This window comes from Diprion similis, chromosome 7 (assembly GCF_021155765.1).
Source record: "Diprion similis isolate iyDipSimi1 chromosome 7, iyDipSimi1.1, whole genome shotgun sequence".
In the NCBI taxonomy this organism is placed as follows: domain Eukaryota; kingdom Metazoa; phylum Arthropoda; class Insecta; order Hymenoptera; family Diprionidae; genus Diprion; species Diprion similis.
The window spans coordinates 2,659,680-2,679,686 of NC_060111.1; the positions used below are offsets into that span (position 1 = coordinate 2,659,680).

At 36.8% G+C, this 20,007-nt stretch overlaps 4 protein-coding genes across 6 annotated transcripts; 3 read left to right on the forward strand and 1 right to left on the reverse strand.

The window, feature by feature from the left end:
• Window positions 1–24: 24 nt before the first annotated feature.
• On the forward strand, window positions 25–8,350 carry LOC124408287 (palmitoyltransferase ZDHHC8). The gene is made up of 9 exons (XM_046885133.1): window positions 25–564; window positions 992–1,110; window positions 1,234–1,391; window positions 1,481–1,653; window positions 1,798–1,992; window positions 2,180–2,324; window positions 3,901–4,115; window positions 4,285–4,464; window positions 5,465–8,350. The coding sequence occupies exons 1-9, from the start codon at window positions 383–385 to the stop codon at window positions 6,153–6,155; spliced, it is 2,058 nt and encodes a 685-aa protein (XP_046741089.1). The 5' UTR covers window positions 25–382; the 3' UTR covers window positions 6,156–8,350.
• Window positions 8,351–8,731: 381 nt separating this feature from the next.
• Window positions 8,732–10,608, reverse strand: LOC124408291 (INO80 complex subunit E). Of its 3 annotated transcripts, none has more exons than XM_046885138.1 (6): window positions 10,463–10,591; window positions 10,086–10,236; window positions 9,826–10,007; window positions 9,622–9,748; window positions 9,266–9,438; window positions 8,732–9,119 (listed from the first exon to the last, which is right to left on the reverse strand). In XM_046885138.1, the coding sequence occupies exons 2-6, from the start codon at window positions 10,227–10,229 to the stop codon at window positions 9,035–9,037; spliced, it is 711 nt and encodes a 236-aa protein (XP_046741094.1). In that variant the 5' UTR covers window positions 10,230–10,236; window positions 10,463–10,591; the 3' UTR covers window positions 8,732–9,034. The 3 variants fall into 3 exon arrangements, with proteins under 3 accessions (XP_046741094.1, XP_046741093.1, XP_046741095.1); XM_046885137.1 differs by having other exon boundaries at window positions 8,733–9,119; window positions 10,086–10,242; window positions 10,463–10,608; XM_046885139.1 differs by having other exon boundaries at window positions 9,021–9,135; window positions 10,086–10,242; window positions 10,463–10,608.
• Window positions 10,609–10,719: 111 nt separating this feature from the next.
• LOC124408286 (claspin-like) lies at window positions 10,720–16,814 on the forward strand. The gene is made up of 9 exons (XM_046885132.1): window positions 10,720–10,885; window positions 11,032–11,725; window positions 11,946–12,098; window positions 12,186–12,394; window positions 12,498–15,478; window positions 15,627–15,769; window positions 15,860–16,069; window positions 16,149–16,361; window positions 16,517–16,814. The coding sequence occupies exons 2-9, from the start codon at window positions 11,039–11,041 to the stop codon at window positions 16,613–16,615; spliced, it is 4,695 nt and encodes a 1,564-aa protein (XP_046741088.1). The 5' UTR covers window positions 10,720–10,885; window positions 11,032–11,038; the 3' UTR covers window positions 16,616–16,814.
• Window positions 16,815–16,906: 92 nt separating this feature from the next.
• Window positions 16,907–19,040, forward strand: LOC124408292 (ras-related protein Rab-34). Its single transcript, XM_046885141.1, has 7 exons — window positions 16,907–17,267; window positions 17,499–17,671; window positions 17,763–17,864; window positions 17,959–18,023; window positions 18,164–18,294; window positions 18,624–18,828; window positions 18,911–19,040. Exons 1-7 carry the CDS (start codon window positions 17,205–17,207, stop codon window positions 18,982–18,984), a joined length of 813 nt encoding a protein of 270 aa, XP_046741097.1. The 5' UTR covers window positions 16,907–17,204; the 3' UTR covers window positions 18,985–19,040.
• Window positions 19,041–20,007: the final 967 nt, after the last annotated feature.

Consider the following 20,007-nt stretch of genomic DNA (forward strand, 5'->3'; position numbering starts at 1 on the left):
ATCGTCGGTAATACAGGAATCTATTCTACCGCCGTGTCGACAAAATTCATTAGGGGAACTAAACCAGGGTTGGCAGTCTTTATACGTCACAGCCAACGATTGTCAAGTTACTTCATTCGGGTTTCGTTTCACAGAAATTTACGGCCCTGCGGCCACTTACGGCATATGTCACCAAAGCGGTGTGTGTGTTCATGCCTTTTACCTCCATGGATCGTGTACGGGGGAGCGATTGAATATTAATTATATTAGGAATGTTTTTATTAAAATAACGCAAGTGGTAGACGATGTGAACGACAAGGTTTCAGCCATCATAATAGGAAATAGTGACAATGGAAGTTCGGGCTGCAAGTTTGTTCGGATCACAATTAACTTGTATCAGTATATGCGGCCATGTTTTCTTGTAGCAGAAATCTTCCCCATTAATAATTTGGAATTGTTGTTCGTTTGTGGATCTCGAAAAGGAGCCTACAGAATGCCGAAATGCGATGTGAAAACAAGATACCTGCCAGCAACGTTCGCGTGGACGCTTCTACTTAGCACTACCACACTCTTCTTCTACTTCCCGTAAGTCATCTTTCAATGTTAAATTCTACCTGGATATCGACTTTAAGGTTTACCAGAAAGGTTGAAACCTCTTCCACTTAATTTATTTTAAATACAGCTTAGCTAACCTAGGAAATAAGTAAAGAATTTATCCAACAATCTTGACTAACAGCTGACTACATCTTCTCAATAATTGAGTCATAGTGTCGTGGTCAACTCCTATGATATTTATATTTTCACTTTCACTATACCATCACCACGACTTTATTCATTAATATTCATTCATTATGTGTCACGTAATTAGCTGATAAGATGTTATGTTGAGAAAAGACTTATCTCACATCTTTCTTCGGTTTGTATATGTATATCTGCTTAATCGATAAGAGAAATCTTGTTATCAGTCTTTCACTGTAACGTTCACTATTCAACGGTTGAACAATATTTTCAGATGCCGGTATTACATATCCAATTATATATGGGTACCCGCGCTCCAAGGAGTCATTACATTCTTTGTTTTGGCAAACTTTACATTGGCCACTTTCATGGACCCTGGTGTTATACCAAAAGGTATGTTCAAACCACGGAGGATATATTGCAGATGTGCAACTCGTTGGCATCAATGATAATCTCACCTCTGCTCTTTCAATAATAGTTCATTTCTAATAGCTGTACATGAATTTTAAACTTCAGCACCTCCAGACGAAGACAGAGAAGATGATTTTCGAGCCCCACTTTACAAAAACGTTGAAATAAATGGAATTACTGTGCGCATGAAATGGTGTGTCACTTGTAAATTTTATAGACCGCCGCGGTGTTCGCACTGCAGTGTTTGCAATCATTGCATAGAGGTAAATATCGATATTCACATTTCTGCAAAATTTGAGGAAAGTGAAAAAGAAATTCACTAATCTGAGTAAAAAATATTAATTTATTACAGACATTTGATCATCACTGTCCATGGGTAAACAATTGCATTGGTCGAAGAAACTACAGGTTTTTCTTCTTTTTCCTAATGTCGCTCAGCTTTCATATGCTCAGTATATTTGGACTTTGTCTGTACTTTGTTCTCGACAAGAAAGAAAACCTGGGGGAAGTGGACACGATCGTTGCGTATCCTTTCTCGATTCGGAATTTATATTCGATTTATTTTGTTTAAACTATTGATATCGATGTAGTTTTAAACACGTTTGTATTTTAGAAATATCATGAGAATTTACAACCTTGTTCGTATCATCCTTTACCTTTAGACAACAGTATGGTATTAATGGGTGTGGTAACGCTACTTTTCATTCCCATATTTGGATTAACTGGATTTCACATAGTACTTGTGTCCAGAGGTCGCACAACAAACGAGCAAGTGACTGGAAAGTTCAAAGGAGGTTACAATCCCTTTTCTCGAGGATTTTTACATAATTGTTGTTATACGCAATTTGGTCCACAATATCCAAGGTGAGAAAGAGAGAGAGAAAGATAGCGAATAGAGATCCGAATGGAGACCGTAGATCATGTATTACACTCTTCCAGAACAAAAAATTGAAATATAAATTCCGAAATTCTAATGTGCCATACAATTCTGATAGTAAGTAACCTCAATGTCTATGTAAAATATATTTAATGTCTTACTTTATGTTTTCAGTTTAATAAAACCTGAAAAATATTCAGGGAAAAGGCGCGGAGCGTGCACCTCAGAGATATCTACTATAGATAGCGAAAACCAGGTAAAAACCTACATGGATAGCAGCAACGGTGTTAGAAATGCCAGTTCAAATGCTTACAATAAGGTAAGAGCTAGTGCAACACCATTTAATTTCAATCTCTGCACGAGGATTTTACTTAATTGGTTCTTGATCCATTTTTTCTTTTTTTCTCTCAATCCTATGCTGTCATTGCGCACAGTATCTAAATATTTTAAGGGACATATTTTCTATATGTTCTTCAATAAACATCGAATGATTCATCAATGATTCATTAATCAGCCTGGCTTATAAATTTTCACATAATTATCGTACTGTTGTAAAATTCTATAAAAGTTCTCAGATTGGTATCATGTAATTGATTCGTAACTGTGGTAATCGTCTTTCTGTACTTATATTACGATAGTGTTATTGCCTCGTGCATAGATTGATCATTGCTTTTTATGATTAAAGCTCGAGTACAGTATCAGTAGCGGCGGTCAAGTATAAATCTGTTGTAGTCGTAATCATCCTTTGATACTCGTTATCTGAAAGTAAACAATTCAAGGTATTAAAGCACGCATCAAAATAAATTGTTAATCGACATAGAATTTCAACGTACATATTTTATTGCATCATATTTTGCAGTCTTTGCTTGTCAATTAATTTATTCTTGTCAGTATCTAAAATGCTAATAATTGAATACTGGAAAAAAACGTACGAAAACTTCATTTGCTGAATGTAAAGAAACACATTTTTATCAGCATGATCTGCTTTTTTTACTTATCTCTTCGACCTTCAGCCTTAGCCTAATATTTGACATTGCCCGTGCGCTCTAGATGGATAGTAGTTAATTACATGCTACACTTAACTTCATCAGTACACAACCAATTTTGATAGAAGATTTTTCATTCATATTTTCCAAAGATTATCTCGTAGTGCCTCTGCTTCTAAAATAGGTATCTCAGCTTTCCTGCAAAATTGAATATATTTTTGTCTTCAAGTTATATTCTACTCTGCAAATTGTACTGCTAGAGCCTTTCATAACTATAATTCACAGTTGATTCACTTATGTGATCACTCAGCTACCACTTACTGCGTAATTATTCTTCTTTAGAGTCTGAGTACTACTTCACAGGAGACTCCAACGTCTGAGGACTATGGTAGAAACAGACCAAGGCACATTCTCTAGACTCCTGTTCGCCTCCCGTATCAATCCGATTTTCCATGATACACCCATGTTTAACCACAATGTGTATTTTCACGTAAAGTACCTCCTTGTCTCCTTCCCATCATATTCTAACTCTCAATAGGATATTCACGACCTATATTTGTTCATATTTCAAACTTGTTGGTTCCTCTTATGACTCAAAGGATACAATAAGTCACAGATCTAGCATGTTTCATTACTCAAGGGTTTATTATAAAATTTAGTGTAAAAATATCAATGTTTAAGCACGCTTATTTTCTAATAGAATGAAAAATTTTATTCATCTTTAAAATTAAGCTTATTACATTTCTCCAATTTATCCTTTTATAATTATTGTTCAATTCGTTTGCCTAGTTGGTGAAAATTTTATGATACTTACAACGTGTTCAATTCGTCTTCTAGCAAATATTAGTTTATGCATAAATACTGAAAATTCACGTAAATCAGTGACGCAACACTATTTTCCAACTGCAGTTGTCCCCTGGTCGAGATGGGTCGGACACAGATATGGAGCCCACTGCTTCGCAATCGGCTGATTGTGAACCAACACCACCATTACAGAGACATGGGTCTAAAAGCAACTTCTTTCTACCACCTGTAGAAGGTAGCGATTCTCCAAGGCACCCGCCATCTTCGCAACATCGTCATCCAATGCATTACCCCAGAGGCAGTCCACACCCAAGGCCAAGGTTTGAAATTTCTCCTACCGATTCTACATTTGAATTCATGATAAATAAATTATGACATAAATAATGACATCCCATGTAATACAAAGCTTTCTTATGTTCCTTCATGTTGTTCGTATATTTCATTGAACAAATTCTTTGATAGTAATTGAAACCTCATTTCGTATTCCAGAGGCATGGACGGATCCCGAAGTCATACTCCTGACCCTCTGTCACCAGAGGCAGGTGGCGGTTCTCCAGCCCAAGGACCTCAACGTGGTCAAGGACAAGTCGGGGCCAGTCCTACCATGCAACAACGCATTAAAGCTATTGGAGTGCCAACACCGCTTGCTATTTCCAGCCCTATTCGAAGGTATGTTTTTATCGATAATCAGGAGTAAATTTATCACACGAATGTTATTATTCTCTAAGAACAAGTTGCCTAATACAAGTAATGGCAATATGATTATTACTACCTAATTTCTGTTTATTTCAAAGTTATTATTCACACAGTTCCATCTTGAATGTGCAAGAAAATTTCTTTAACTAAAACTATCTTTGTGTCTACACATACGTCTTTTCACAGCTTTTTGTGTATACAAATACTTATCTACGGCAATCGTGATAGCTGTTTCACGCTTTGCTTCGTACAACGATGGAACCAATTGAAATATGAACTAACGTTGATGTTCAGTTTTTGAAACAATTCGTTTTTCTTTCATGCAGTAGTTTAAAAGTTTCTCGTCGAACGGATTATTTCTTCATTGAGTCACCTATATTGCGATCTGTGGAATTTTTATGTTTTTAAAATGAGTTTGTTCGTTCTTCAAATGGCAAATAAAAATACAACATTTTTCACGACCAGTGCACGCATAGTTATTACAACGTCGTACAGGTTGAATTTTAAAGTTATACAGATGGTATTATAACAGTGTACTATGAGAAACGAAAATATTCTAGTGCGATAGTCTGCATGTATGAAAGGTACAGGTATATGGTATATAGATAAGTTTGTGTCCCACCGCAGGGGGTGGTAACTCCAAGGAGCTGTTCTGACGTCATGTTGCGACCTATGGCAGGTAAACACGAACTTGATCCTATGAGGAACTACTGTAGTTTAAAAACTCCGCTTTCTTGTACACACTTAGGTATTGCTATGTATTTTCATTTACTTCACTAGTTGCCTTAAATTTTTTGAACAGGAATGACGCGCTGCTCCTGTATGTCTCGCCAGAGCCGTATTTGTGTGGCTGCAATGCTCAGCACTCGCATACCCGTTGGTTCACTGTACATTGCTATGTTACGTACATGGTAACGCTAGTTCACGCTCAATGATCAAGATTAAATAGGTGAATGGAATGTCTATGTTACAGATCCAACCCTGGTACACCGACGCAGGTACGCCGTCCAGATTTCATTGGCGTAACCGAAGCTCCTACGTACTATGACATACAGCAAACCCTCCACGGTCCCCAGGCTAACAATGGCACAGGGGCAGCAACTAACTACAGTCCCCAAAGACGTTTTCTTTCCGAAGGTGAATTAGTACGCCAGGGAAATGATCTCCCTTATGCCAGGACAACAAATACTGTTGACAATATACGAGAGTTAGCCAGCTCTCCACAGCGAGGTGTTTACATGTGGAAGGATACCTCGCCAGGCAGTTATCCAGTTCCGGCTGGTATTCCGGTTCATCAATCCCCCTCGCAACGACCTCCCCCACCTTACGATTACTATCGTTCAAATCCCACTAGTCCTACACAGCAACCATACACCAATGCTCCTAGGGCAGTTTATCACCCTGCAATGCGTGGCGGTGTTCCAGTCTTCCCACCTCATCAGCCCCACCAGTCTCCTCAAGTGAAGAGAAAAACTATGGCCACGCCGACAACTCCGACATCGGGCGACGGACGTCGCAGGCCAATGTCGTTCGTAAGGGCCCTGGAAATGACGGATTCTATGGAAATGGTAGCTGCGCCTGGCGACTCAAGATCTCAGAGGCCTACGACTCCTACGCCTGATCGTGCGAGTGTTTACGATATGAACTATGAAATATCGGTATAACCCACAGTTTCAATCTCCATTCCATCGTATGATTGGGTGGAGGCCAGTAACAAACCACTAGCCATATTACGGTTCGTTGACTCGAAATACACCGGGACTTATACGGGTTATGAAATATCTGTTTGAATTATTTATCAATCTGTGTCCCAGTCGGTATGTAATGATTTACGCGATGTCGTACTACGGTATAATTTTCATATCGTACCCCCCCCCCCCCCCCCCCCCCCAAAAGTAATCCAGGATATTCACATTACGGTTCATGATTTTATTGAATTCTCAACGATCATATCCTCGAGGATTAGAGACCTACACAAGACAAACCTTGACAGAAACCTAGAGTAGTTCCAGAAAATCTGGCTGTATATTCGTGCTATTCACAGACACTGTTAAATTTTGGAAGTAGAGAATGCTTCTTCACAGTTTTGGTTACACCATATGTCTTGCAACAGCAACATATTACATACCGCATTGTTCCGAATATAAGTCGACCCTGGACATTAGTCCAAGTTTTAAGCAAGACCCCTAGTCTTCACTCTGCATTTCAGGATTTCATTTTAGATACTGAATATAATTCGCCTTTTATGACAAAATTGATATCACAAGAGTATATTTACATATTAATTTATAAATTGCAATTTTCTCAAGTAAGTATGTTAATCAATGAAACTTGGGTAGATTAAAATGTGACAGTTTGAATTCCATTGGTCTAATTTGATCATTTAACAATTCATCAAAAACAATTTCAGTCTGCAAGGTAAAGTTCTCAAAAAATCCCGAATTTAAGTCGACCCCGCGTATAAGTGTAGGACGATTTTTTGGGGTCATGTTAGCAAAAAAAAAAACCTCGACTTATATTCGGACCAATATGGTACTGTACGATACAACAGAAGTAACAACGTCATACCATTGTTGGCACGAGACTTACCGTACTACACACAATTCGATTACTTTATGCGCAAAGAAAAAAAACTTTCTTTCGTATTGCAGTAATCACACAAAACTCGTCCAACTATTGTAGTATAAAGAGAACGTTGGTAGCAAATGTCATTTCAAGTAACTTTAAGACGGCAGAAGATGACTAGAGTTTTTGTAATCCATTCTCCAATTCTGCAAAGCATCTGCTCCTATTAGTATTTGTTGCTATTGATTCGAATTAATCTATTTTTAGTATTTGTTGAGACCGGTTTACACTTTTATACAGTGTTATCGTGGCTTGAAAGTAAAAACCACACAAAAGATGGATGTTTTTATTTGGGTGTTTATCACGTTGTGGTTATCATGGTGAAATGAACCTTAGCGATAACAATTCAGACAACCCTTCAAATAACATGTCTCCCTGTCCATTAACAAAGTTACTTAATCGACTCAAGTCATGATAAGAAATAGAATAACAAATTCATATGTGTAAAATAATCGTGAAATGTGTAGTAAGTTTTTAATATACATATTTAAAAATATTTATACACAAATAATAAATACAAGACTTTTTAATTTTTTTCTATTTGTTACGACCTTTATATTAATTTAGCAACGTGCCCGTTTAAATCTTAAACGATTTGTTTGGCCACAGATTCTTGACAAAGGAAATGCCAAACCATTAATCAATAATCGCGTATTCGGTATTTTCTTTATTTTCATAGTTTGACCGACAGTTTATGTGACTGGCAGAAAAGAGACTCATTTCGCGGTGCAGAAATCAATTTGTAATATAAACGTTAAACCTATATAATAGTTATAACTTCATTGTCCCTGCAATTCTTTGTATGATTCAATGTAATTCTTATTCATCCTGTACAGAACTATAAGAATCCGAATTACCTACTATTTTGTCGGCTTTAAGCATACCAGTACTGGACTCGATATTGTGTATACAAGTTGTTGAACACAAGATACATAATTGACGATAATCACTGTTCGTGAAAGGATTACAGTAATCGTTATTGTTACTATTAATGATGCTACTGTAGCTATTATTTTTACAATCATCGTCAGTATCATATTTTTTCTATTTTCCTATCAAGTTGAAATTTTCCTAATTTTTCTGTCATGATAGTTGCGTAAACAGTTATGCGTGTATAAAGTCAAAGTATTTGTTTGAAATTAACGTCACTGTAACGACGTCGTTGGATTACTCTTGTATAAACGTATACCTATGTATTAAAAGAATAATTTGATATAAAGTGATCTACTGACTTAAGTTTCAATGTGCAAGAATATGCGCGTGACTTACAATGATTACCCAAGTTTCCCCTGTATTGCTGTTGTAGTTATTGTGTGAAAAGTAGAATGTTGTAGATATAAATTCAATCAAATTCAACAAACGCAGCTGCAATGGGACCAGTCGGCTAAGTTTTTCGTTTCCCATTTTTTCTCACCTTCGCTGTTCATGGCATTATATTGATTGTAATATGCTGAGAAAGAAATATTGAATTAAATTAGACTATGTAATAGAGTAGATTAGTGTGGGTTTGAATGAATTATTTTTCGAGGCGAATAGTTTTGTTTACTGAAAATGTCAGCTGTCAGAATTTTACAAAGAGAAAATTGCGCCTATCTTGGATGCAAAAAAAAAGAGGAGCCTGATTAATTCATTTATCATCGTAAAATTTGTTTAACATTTTATTGGGCACAGAGTCGTTTCTTTACGTGCTTTGATACTTCTCTAGGGCTGTTGGACTAAATTATCCGAAAGAAATTATTGAAAGATGTGAGAAAATCGTTCAATGAGTATGAATAACAAGTTCTGTTATCTTATGTAAAAAAATTCATTTCATTTATATTATAATGAATACAATTAAATTATTTGAATAAAATGAAGATAATTGTATGAATTGAATGTGCAATTTATAATTTATTAGTAAACTGTAAGTGAGTGTAGATCACTCAGCTGTCATGTCCACACTGAGGCAATCTTCACCCATATTGCTTGGCGATGTTTCCAGTTCTCCGACTTCGTTGGACTCACTGAAAAACGATACAACTACCAGTAATTACTACTCTGCATCGAATTTGAAGGACTCTATTGCTACTACAGCCCCGAATTCAATTTGGTTCGAGATAAGAATACTTTGGAAGAGAGAGCCTTTGGAATAAAGTAAAACAAGTTTCACCTGTCCAATGAAGGATCATTGCTGAACATTTCTGTGGGTACTGTGGGTGGCGCCTTCTCTGGAACAAGTTCGAGGTATGTCTGGCGTGATTCTAAATGCCGTTCTACTTCTTCCGGTGTCATATGACCGTCGGACATCAAAGATATAGGTAGCATATTATTGGATGAATGCACCTTCACATGGAAGAAAAATTTTAGAAATTTAACAAGAATGCTGCTTTTAAACGGGCAATAAAAATGTAAACATATAAGTATTCTTTGAATACTGTTATTAATTATTTCATTATTTCACTGGTCTTAAGAGACTCACAATGAGTGATTAAAAATAAAGACCTTTAAAGGAAGAAAGATACTTACTGCAGGTGTATTCTGTGCCTTGGGTGGTTTGGGAACAGGTTTTTTCTTTTTACTAGTACTGAGAGGTTTCATGGGTGCTGATTGGTGATGAACTGAATGGTTGTTAACGTTTGCCTCAATTTTTTTTCTGAAATTCAATTATAGTTCATTTTTTTTTGTTCAGCCGTCATAAGTGATACCTAAGAATGGGAAATTTTAGGACACCTTTTGGAAGTATCAAGTCTAGAAGCTTCGTCATCGGATGATTCAGTTTCATCACTTTCACTGAATGAAGCATCAACTTTTTCATATTGTAGTAATCGATCGAGTAGAAAACTTTTGTCTCTGTTGACTTTTAGCAATTTCCGTTGCGTCGATCTCAGAGCTTCTTGAAAACATTCATTTTCCTATTAATAAACCAAGCAATTAGTCTATTACAAACTGCAATTTATTTTCTGGGTATCATGAACCAATCATTCACTTACATAAATGAGAAACTTCAGTTTACGTTTCAGGCTTCTGTATTGTGCCTTGTAGTTTGGAGCCTCTTCCTCTGGACTGTCTTCGTCATCATCCTCTGCATCTGCGTTGTTGTTTGCGATGGACCGGCAATACCATCCTTCCAACATTGATCATCTGTAACTAAGGTAATAAGTTGAAGTTGAACGGTACCGAAGATTTTGAAATATTAGAAATTTGAGGGGAAAAAACATGATTCTCTTTCACCTTCTTATTGAAATGATCGAGGTTAATTTTCATCCGTTAAACATAATTACATTATACATTCGATTAGTAACAATCGTGACGTCTGTGGGAAAGGTAAAAACGCTTATTAGATTAATACTGTATTAATTCAACTTACCTGAAACACCAGAGATATTTTCTGGACGTCGTAAAAATTTGCGCCGATTGATTATTATGAAGGTAAATAAGATATTTGTGACTGACTTCCATTCCAGGATTTGTTATCGATTCTTCCAGTATTTCAACACTCGTTGCAAATCGACCGGAAACCGGAACCTATTTACAACTGACAACAGATCACCCTCCACACCGTATACCAATATTCTGTTGTGTCGACCAATCTACCTCTATTGCATTATCTCCGGTTTTCTTCCCTGTCCATGTATTCTAGTATTTTGGCGCGAAATGTCATAACCGTAATCATTACCGTGATGAGCGAACGATGACTGCAATTTCAGGCCCCAAAACATTTGTAACAAACTAAAACGAATATTTTCTGAATTATGAAAAATAGGCTGTTAAATATCGACACGTAGCTGACGTAAGTTAGTACTTATTATATTTTCCTTACAAAAATGTTATAATAAGGCTGAAAACGAATTGTCTAAATGTTAAAAGTATCTACTGTTAGATTTCGAAGCTATTTATCGAAAATCTTATATAAATTATATTATAATAATGTTACAGCAATAAAATGACGACTACAGAAACATCAGTAAACGTTCATAGTGATTTTCAATCAATGGCTGGTGATGACTCGAGCTCAGGAGATGATGTTGTTGTACAGCGTAGAAGTAGAAGTAAAGTCTTACCTTCTGACGACGAAGGAGACGAAGGTGATACTGATTCTGCAGAACTGAAAATGGTCGATCGAAATGTTGCCAGTCACAAGGAAACAACAAGTTTAAATAAATGTGAAGTGTCAGATGTTGGAAATATAGGCTGTGAAGATAATGAGATGTCAGAAGATATATGTGGCGGTTCACAAAGTAATGGCAAAATATCTAAAAGATCCAAAGAAGAGCTAGACATTTCTACAAATTTTTCCAAAGCGATATCACAGAGTGATGATAATGTCAGAAACGAAGAGAAGTCCTGGAATCCAACTAGGCTTTCACGTATTCTAGACAGTGATTCTGAAGATGAAGATTTCAATTCACTGTTTACACAAAAAGCGACCAGTAAAATCAAGAATTCTTCTCTGCAAACTCCTGGTTCCGATGACTTTTATCAAACAATTGACGGTCATAAGAGTGCAAACGGTAATAAACTTAAAAGAGTCATAGGCAGTGATTCAGAAGATGAGAAAGTCGCTGATAATAGAGAACTTTCAAGTATTATCAGTGTGGCTGATAAAATTAAAAATAACAAAAATATCTTGGTAAGTATTTATTCGTTTGTTCTACAGTTATGTTTGAAAAACTGATCAATTACATGGTCTAGTGTTCAAGATTTTTTTAAGAATAACACAAGGGATCGTTTAGAAGTAAAAAAATAATTTTTCACCTTGTGCAACAATGAAAGTAGTAATCTGTTATCACCTATGTTTCTTGTAATTTCCTGGAAAATGTGTCGAAAAGTTTTCAATTGATTGTAAACAGAAGCCAGATAAAATCAGCGCACTAATTGATACGGATTCTGAAGATGATCTCCCAACCAGGCGTGAATTTGAAACATCATCAAATGAAAATGAGCATTCCGCCACATCGACTAATGTTATAAGCAAAAAAGGAAAGTCGGAGAAGAAACGAAGTGTGCGTAAAATTTCTATAGCTATGTATGGTAATTAAGTAATTATATTGCTAATAATTAGACCAATAATCTGGTATGTGTAATTTTAGGGATCGATCAGAGCAGCGAAGGAAGAAGCGATGCGTGAGATACATAGTGAAACGCAGAGAATGCTAAGAGAAAGCCAAGTTTATCTACCTTATCACAGACCCAAACAACGCACGCTACAAGAATTTTTGAACAGGAAGAAAAGTTTGCCAAAACTACCTGCAACACTGGCTACTGCAGCGAAAGTTAGAATGTCTGGTGAGCTTGTGGGGTAAGAATCTGAATTTTCTATTATTCTTGGAACGGAAATGTGTAATGAGCTATGCATTTAGTGTTCGGACATATATTAAATTAGGGATAATATTTGCCGGCAGCAAAGTTTTGGAGGAGAAGGAGAAAGAAGCAGAACTCTTTTACAAATCATCATCAGAATCTGATAGCGAAGACCCTGGTTCCACTGCCACCAACACACAGCTACAAGCAAACGTTGTTAATAATGATGTGAAAACTATTCCTATCGAAGACACTCAGAAAGTCACAACTAATGACCTCCAAAATTGCCAGAATAAAAAAGAGATTATTAAACAAGGAGATAAGAACATTGGTGTGCCAAGGAAATTGTTTAGCGCCGAGAATGAATTCAACGTAGCTGATTGTCCCTCACCTGTTGAAGATGATGATTTGGAAGAAATGTCAAGTGTAAATACACACCCCAATCAACGACGTAAAGAATTTAAACATGGTCTAAATAGTGTTAGCATACCAAGAAAATTATTTGAATCAGAATGTGAGGAGCCAACGGATGCAAATTTTACAACAACCCAGGAAAGTCAGGATATCAATACCGTTGACAAAGTTCAGGAAAATTGCGAGGAAGGCAGTAAGCAATTGACAATTTTAAATGAGTTAGATCCGCTGGTAGAGAGTCAAAACGCTGATCGACTTGTGGAAAATCAAAACACTAGGATAAACGAATCAACCGAAGATAAGGAAAATTTTGAACTCAAAATGTCAGAAGATCCATTTGAATTGGTGGGGAAGATGACAGATCTGCAAAGCAATAAAGTTACGAAAGTTGGTGAAAACAAATTTGAAGCTATAATAGATACGCCGTTCATTAATAATCATGAGGTTTTTGAATTGAACGACAAAAAGAAAACAGAATCTGAGATACGTATTGCTAATGAAATTTTAGCGGAGAATAACAAGACTGAATCTAATGAACTTCACTTGGGCTCATCAGAGTCTTCCGAATTGTCATCAATTGCTAGCAAGTCACAGCGCAATAAAGAAGATCAAGAATGTGAAGATGAACCAATAGGTCATGTTTATGGATTACCACTACCAGAATTCGATGGTGAAAAGCCCAGAGTAATGAAAACTTTAATTCTACCAAGCATTATGAAATTAATTCCGAAACTTCAAGGGTCACCAGGTATGATGGTTGAACTGTCGTCTCCAAAAGCTGGTCTTGACGAATTGAGGAAAAGATTTTTAAAGCACTCTGTTAAAAAAACTTTCGATTCTAGTTCAGAAGTTACTGTAATGCACACAGAGCAGACCGCAAGTGGTCTCAAAGTTATAAATGAAGTTCTACCGTATAAAGCACCAAGTAATGAAAATAACGAGGTTTCGGAATTAAGCAAACCTGGCACAAAATTCATGCGCTTGAAGAAAGAGTTGCAGCATCAGATGGCAGTACAACGCACCAATGAATGGAAACAAAAGGAAATGGAAATTGAAAACTCAAAGAACGATGACGTTTACGATGATGAGTTGTCTGATTGTGAAATGGCAGATGATGCTAACAAAGATGACGAGCTGAGCGATACTGAAATAAGTGAACCTGAAGAAGATGACATACCCATCACAGATAAAAAAGAAACTTACAAAAGTCCTTTTTTGGATGGGGAGGCTGAAGTTAGTGGAGAGGAATTAGAAGAAAACCAAGAGGAAGAGTTCAGCGAAGTGGATGATGCTGAGGACACGGACAGCAATGAAAGTATTAATGATAATGAAGACGTATGTGAAGAAGATGAGCAGAGTGAAAATGAAGATAGTCAAAACAATAAGTTTGGCAAATTAAAACGCATAAAGAAAGCTTTCGAAGATGACGATTCAAATGATTCCGAAGCAGAGGATACTGGAACTGGTCTAAATAAAGAGGGAAAAAGTAGTATCAGAAGAATGAAAACAGATGTTGATATATTTGCAACTGACAACAATAGCCAAGATGACTCAATGAGTAGTACAGAGGGTGATTTACCCGTGTATCAACGATCAGACGAAAGAAGTCAGTCCTGTGCAACACCATCAGTGATAAATAATTCACTTAGTTTAATTTCACCGATTACACAATTGACAGCTTTGAACACAGGCTCAGAATTAACTAGTACAGATTTCAGATCAGTGCACAATTCTTCGCAATCAATGACGCCGTTAGGTGTGGGAGATACCCCAATAGAAGAAAAACATTATCGTACCTACAGTCCTGAAAAACGTGAGAAGTTGCAAAAACAATTGTTCGCTGATAACAAGGGTTCACCAAACGAGACTGAATTAATGAGTTTATGCTCCGGTCCATTTTTCAGTCCAAGTGACAACAACGAATTGGATAAACTGATGCATACGTCAAGAAAAACAAGCGTATCTGATGCAGAATTACTGGAGTTATGCTCAGGAACCTTTGCAACTCAACCTGTTGATATTGAAAAACTTGAAGCTTCGCAAACGAAAGAACAGATGAAAGAAAAACAAAATGAAACAGATGATATGAAATTTTTGAGCCATAGTTCAAAGAAAATATTTCAGCAACCTCATTCAGATTCGAATGAACTTAAGATAGTATTTTCATCCGATGATGAGGATGACACTTTTTCTTTGTATTTAAAAAATAGCAAGTCAAGAAAATCAAGGAAAAAGGTAAAAACATTGAAACTATCAGATGATGAGGACGAAAATGATGGCGAAATTTCGTTGAATTTCAATGAGAAACAAGATGTTGACGAAAATTTTGTTGACTACGATTCTGAAGAAAATGAGATAATAGTACCAAAGAAGGATATCAAAAAAACTGCCGCTGGTTTCCTTGATGAAGAGGCAGAATTATCTGAGAGTGAATGGGGATCTTCGGATGAAGATGAAAAAGATTTGGATAAACTTGATATGGAAGAGGGAGATTTAGAAGACATTGATCAAGATCAAGTTAAAAAACAATTGGAGAAGATGCATATGAAACAAGTATTGGATGAAGATCAGAGAGAAGTTAGACTGTTACAGGAAATTTTGTTAGAAGATGGAGAACTACATTCGGATGGTGCAAGTCGCCAACGAAAATTTAAGTGGAAAAATATTGGTAAGCTGTTTGACACTTTTACTGTGATGCGGTTATTGTGTTTTGTTCAATTCTGTTCTACCAGGAATCTTGGTGACCCAATAAAAGTAACCATTTTGCAGGTGTATTGAACACATATTAACATGTACGATTGGCATCTTTCATTTAGATAAATTGGGGGATGATAATGAACAGCCGTTGCAGAATATAGATGAAGAAGCTAACACTTTAGAAGATCCCACTGAAGTAGAAAGTGAATTAGAATGGCGTAAACAGAGACTGGAACGTGAGCAATTCTTAAAAGAGCATAAGGTATGCAATTACAAAAAATTTTCACATGTCCATTGTACTCATTCGATATGAATGAAGATTTTCCAATGTCAAGTTATCTCTGATTTGTAGATAAATGCAGCTGAGAAATTGGAAAAGGAAATGGACGATAGTCAGTTATTCGAACTTGGCCTGAGGGCCTTAAAGAGAAACAAATGTAACAAGACTTTGAACAAAAATTCATCAATTGACAGTGAAATATCGGGTTTGCCCGTTCCGCGTAATACCGTTGCAGATTTATTTGCCAAGCCAGGTTCTGGAACAAAAACATCTGCAATCCAAGTGAGTACAATCATGTTCTACGCATAATAGGTAAGATGTCCGAGTTGGACATTCTTCTGTATTCTTTCATTTTTTCCAGACCGCCATTCACCGAGGCTCGTTCTTAGCCAGGGGAGAAGAATCCTTGGCTAGGCTTTCTTTAATAACTAAGCAGAATAGTGACCAAACCACCATTAGGACAAAGAATCCAAGGAATTTTGTATTCGCTCATCTCAGTCCCGCTATCGAAGTTTCGGCTGAAGATGATACGAAGTCATATTCCCAAGAAAATGATAATACTGCAGCTGCAAAGGTGACAACCATTTAAAATGCGTACTTTTACGATTACATAAGTTCAGTATACATGCGTTCAGTACCTCGTTCTGAGAGCTTTCAAGTAAATCTCTCATATTTAAAAATCATTACGTTCAATTCGCAATGCCGACGTTATAATGGTTTATTTTTCAGTCACGAAAACGGAAACCAGCATTCAACATGACGCCGCTTGCCTCGAAGAAATCAAAGAAAGAATTTCACAAAAATAGTAGAAGTAAACTGTTTGATTAAAATGTCGAACATGTAGCAATATTTTTTTACCCTACACAAGTGATAGTGATAACAATGTATATATAATATAGCCATTTGCATAGTGTAGTTATACCCGCGGTGTTATATCTATATATCAGTGCTTATGTGTCACGAAAAACGGCAACTCTTAAAACGTTAACGTGTTGCATGTTGCTTATCCAGAGTTTGACAGGCGCAATCTTTTTAACATTTTCGGAAATTTTTATATGACTGCAAATTATAATAAAAATATTTTCATAAGGAGTTATCGCGTTTTCGTTTGAAATCTTGTAAACGTGGTCCGTCGTGAAATTTACCGTATCGTTTCCGCTTCCTTGAATGACTTGATGGTGTATTGTGCTGATATTACACGCCATACTCGTATGTATGCGTATTACAACGTTGCACCTGCCACAGCAACCAATGTTTGGTACATGGGGGCTTCGGTATGCGAACGGTATAAGACAACTATTCACGTCTCGTTCCGCACCCATAAAGTATTAATTAGGCAGTTTTGTCATCATTGTTGACATAGGACCATGTGCGACTAGACCATCGTAAAGGCACTTGCATAAATCTGAGAAGCACGATGATGCAAACACGCTCCGCAGTTTATAAAATGATAAAGGAGACTGCTCACGAAGAAAGACAGGTAATATAGGTGAATAAAGCCTTTATTATTTGTACCAGTCATGTACTATCGTACAGGCCTATAAATCAAATCTTAGTAACAAATCGTAGATTCATTATCTTATACATATAGGTATATATTAAATGAGTAAATATATATAAATATTACATTATATTTTTTTTTTATTGATTTACAAAAGTACACCTTAGGAGAATTTGAACTGAAAAATGCAAAGAATATCTACGTACACAGGTATCTAAGTGGCAGCCACCATTCTCATCAGACGCAACTCCATACATGGAAAGGGATTTCGATATTCGGGTCCGTAAGACATGTACAGCTGAACGCCCTTTATTGATACCTAAGATATCAAAAGTTATCGTGCTCGGAGATGTGGCTGTCGGCAAAACCTCCTTGGTCAATCGGTACGCACTATAATGCCACGCGCCTTTTCAAATTATAATTTAATAACGGCGAATTTAATTATTTAATTATTACCGTACCAACATCTTACAGATTCTGTCACAAACTCTTCGACAATAATTACAAAGCAACCATTGGGGTGGACTTTGAGGTGGAACGATTCGACGTGTTGGGTGTTCCGTACAATTTACAAATGTTAGCATTTTCGAAAATTCTTTTCTTTCTTATACCCTATAGTGTATTTCCACTTGCATACTTATTTGCTATTAGTAAATGAATTTACCTTTAGATGGGATACGGCAGGTCAGGAAAGGTTTAAATGCATCGCGGCATCGTATTACAGAAGCGCGAATGGTTTGTACATATAATGTATATTTATAATGATGAAGAATAGGTGTTTTTGTTGATTATGTCTATGTTGTTTATGTAAATGTATATCACATTTGTTATTACCGATGCATGGATACAGCTTAAAGTTTGTGTAATGTTTTCAGTAATCGTCGTTGTCTTCGATTTGGGAAGCTTGATGTCGTTGTCTCATTGCCGACAATGGCTCGATGAAGCGCAGCGATGTAACAGCGGCACAAGCCAAATTTTCTTGGTTGGCACCAAGAGAGACCTATTGGTAATTAAGACATTATAAGAATACATCGTAAACTCGCACGCCTTTATACAGGTGCATAATACTATATCTTTGCGGTATTCCGCATTAAATGCGTCAACCTTCGACCCCGACCATTTTCGATTTGACCTACTTTTTGTCATTGTTTATTCAATTGTGACTGGAGCTGTTACAAAGTTTTCAAGATTCCTTCGTACACTTAATTCTTATATTTGTGAATTATCACATTATGAAAGAGGTTCGGGTCAATAAGGCTGCCCCATTTGACGGGCAATCCTGCATTTTATATTGATGTATTGATTGTAACGAATGTATTTATCGTATGTGGACAGTCAAACCCTGTTTACGAAGTGATCGAAAGACGCGCATTTGCGGTGGCGCAAACATTGCAAGCAGAATTTTGGGCCGTTTCGGCTAGAACTGGTGACGGTATTCAGGAGCTGTTTTTGCGAATAGCTGCGTTATCATTCAATGCCCTGCTTCTGCAGGAATTGCAAAGTGTTCGAATGCTTTCCACAGCGGGCTCTGACATTGTCTGTGAGTATGTTGGTCAAGACGTGTTAAGATTTACCGCATTAGAAATACGACATCATTTTCAATTCATGCCATTACGTTTCAGCTCTGAATTCGAAACAGAAAGACATTCCAGAAAAAATGATTGGTCCAAGGTGTTCCAATAGTTGTTTAAAATAAGAATTAAAAATATTTGCGTTGACTAATATATATATCATCGGTCAACGATATTTGATTCTACGATTGATATGTATTTTTATGACGGATTTTATGTGAATAAAAAATAGTCATACACATTGCAAAAATCCCTGACCTGATGCTGCAACTATTTGATGAGACTCTCATCGGAGAATCGGCGCTTCCTTATTCACAGTCAGACGCCGAATATTGCTTCGGACAAAGGTAGGGCAACTAGGGTGCGCCACATTCGACAGGCCCGTTGGGCTTATTGTTACCTGTGTCAAGAAAAAGTGCCTATTCTTATTGATCCGTTGCTCGCAGCGTATTGGGACTGCGCTCAATCGATTTCTCTCGCAAAATTACGTCAGAATAGTGCCCTCAAAAATTGATTACAGCACTTTTCAACGTCGAAATTTTCGCCAAAAATGCAAAGGGGTTAGCCTTACTTTTTTTGCGATTTTTGGAGCCGAAAATTTCTGGTCTCCGAACTGATTTGTATGATCGTTTCTTGGCTAATTAAAACCCCAGGAACTCAAAAACCACATTAAAAAGAGCGTAGGACCAACAGCAAAGAAATGACGATGAAAATCTGCAGTTTTTTGGCTGTAACTTTTGATCCGTTGCTCGCAGCGTATTGGGACTGCGCTCGATCGATTTCTCTCGCAAAATTACGTCGGAATAGTGCCCTGAAGAATTAATTGCAGCACTTTTCAAAGTCGTTGAAATTTTCGCCAAAATTCCAAAGGGGTTAGCCTTACTTTTTTTGCGATTTTTGGAGCCGAAAATTTCTGGTCTCCGAATTGATTTGTATGACCGTTTCTAGGCTAATTGACGATGAAAATCTGCAGTTTTTTGGCTGTAACTTTTGATCCGTTGCTCGCAGCGTATTGGGACTGCGCTCGATCGATTTCTCTCGCAAAATTACGTCGGAATAGTGCCCTGAAGAATTAATTGCAGAACTTTTCAAAGTCGTCGAAATTTTCGCCAAAAATCCAAAGGGGTTAGCCTTACTTTTTTTGCGAT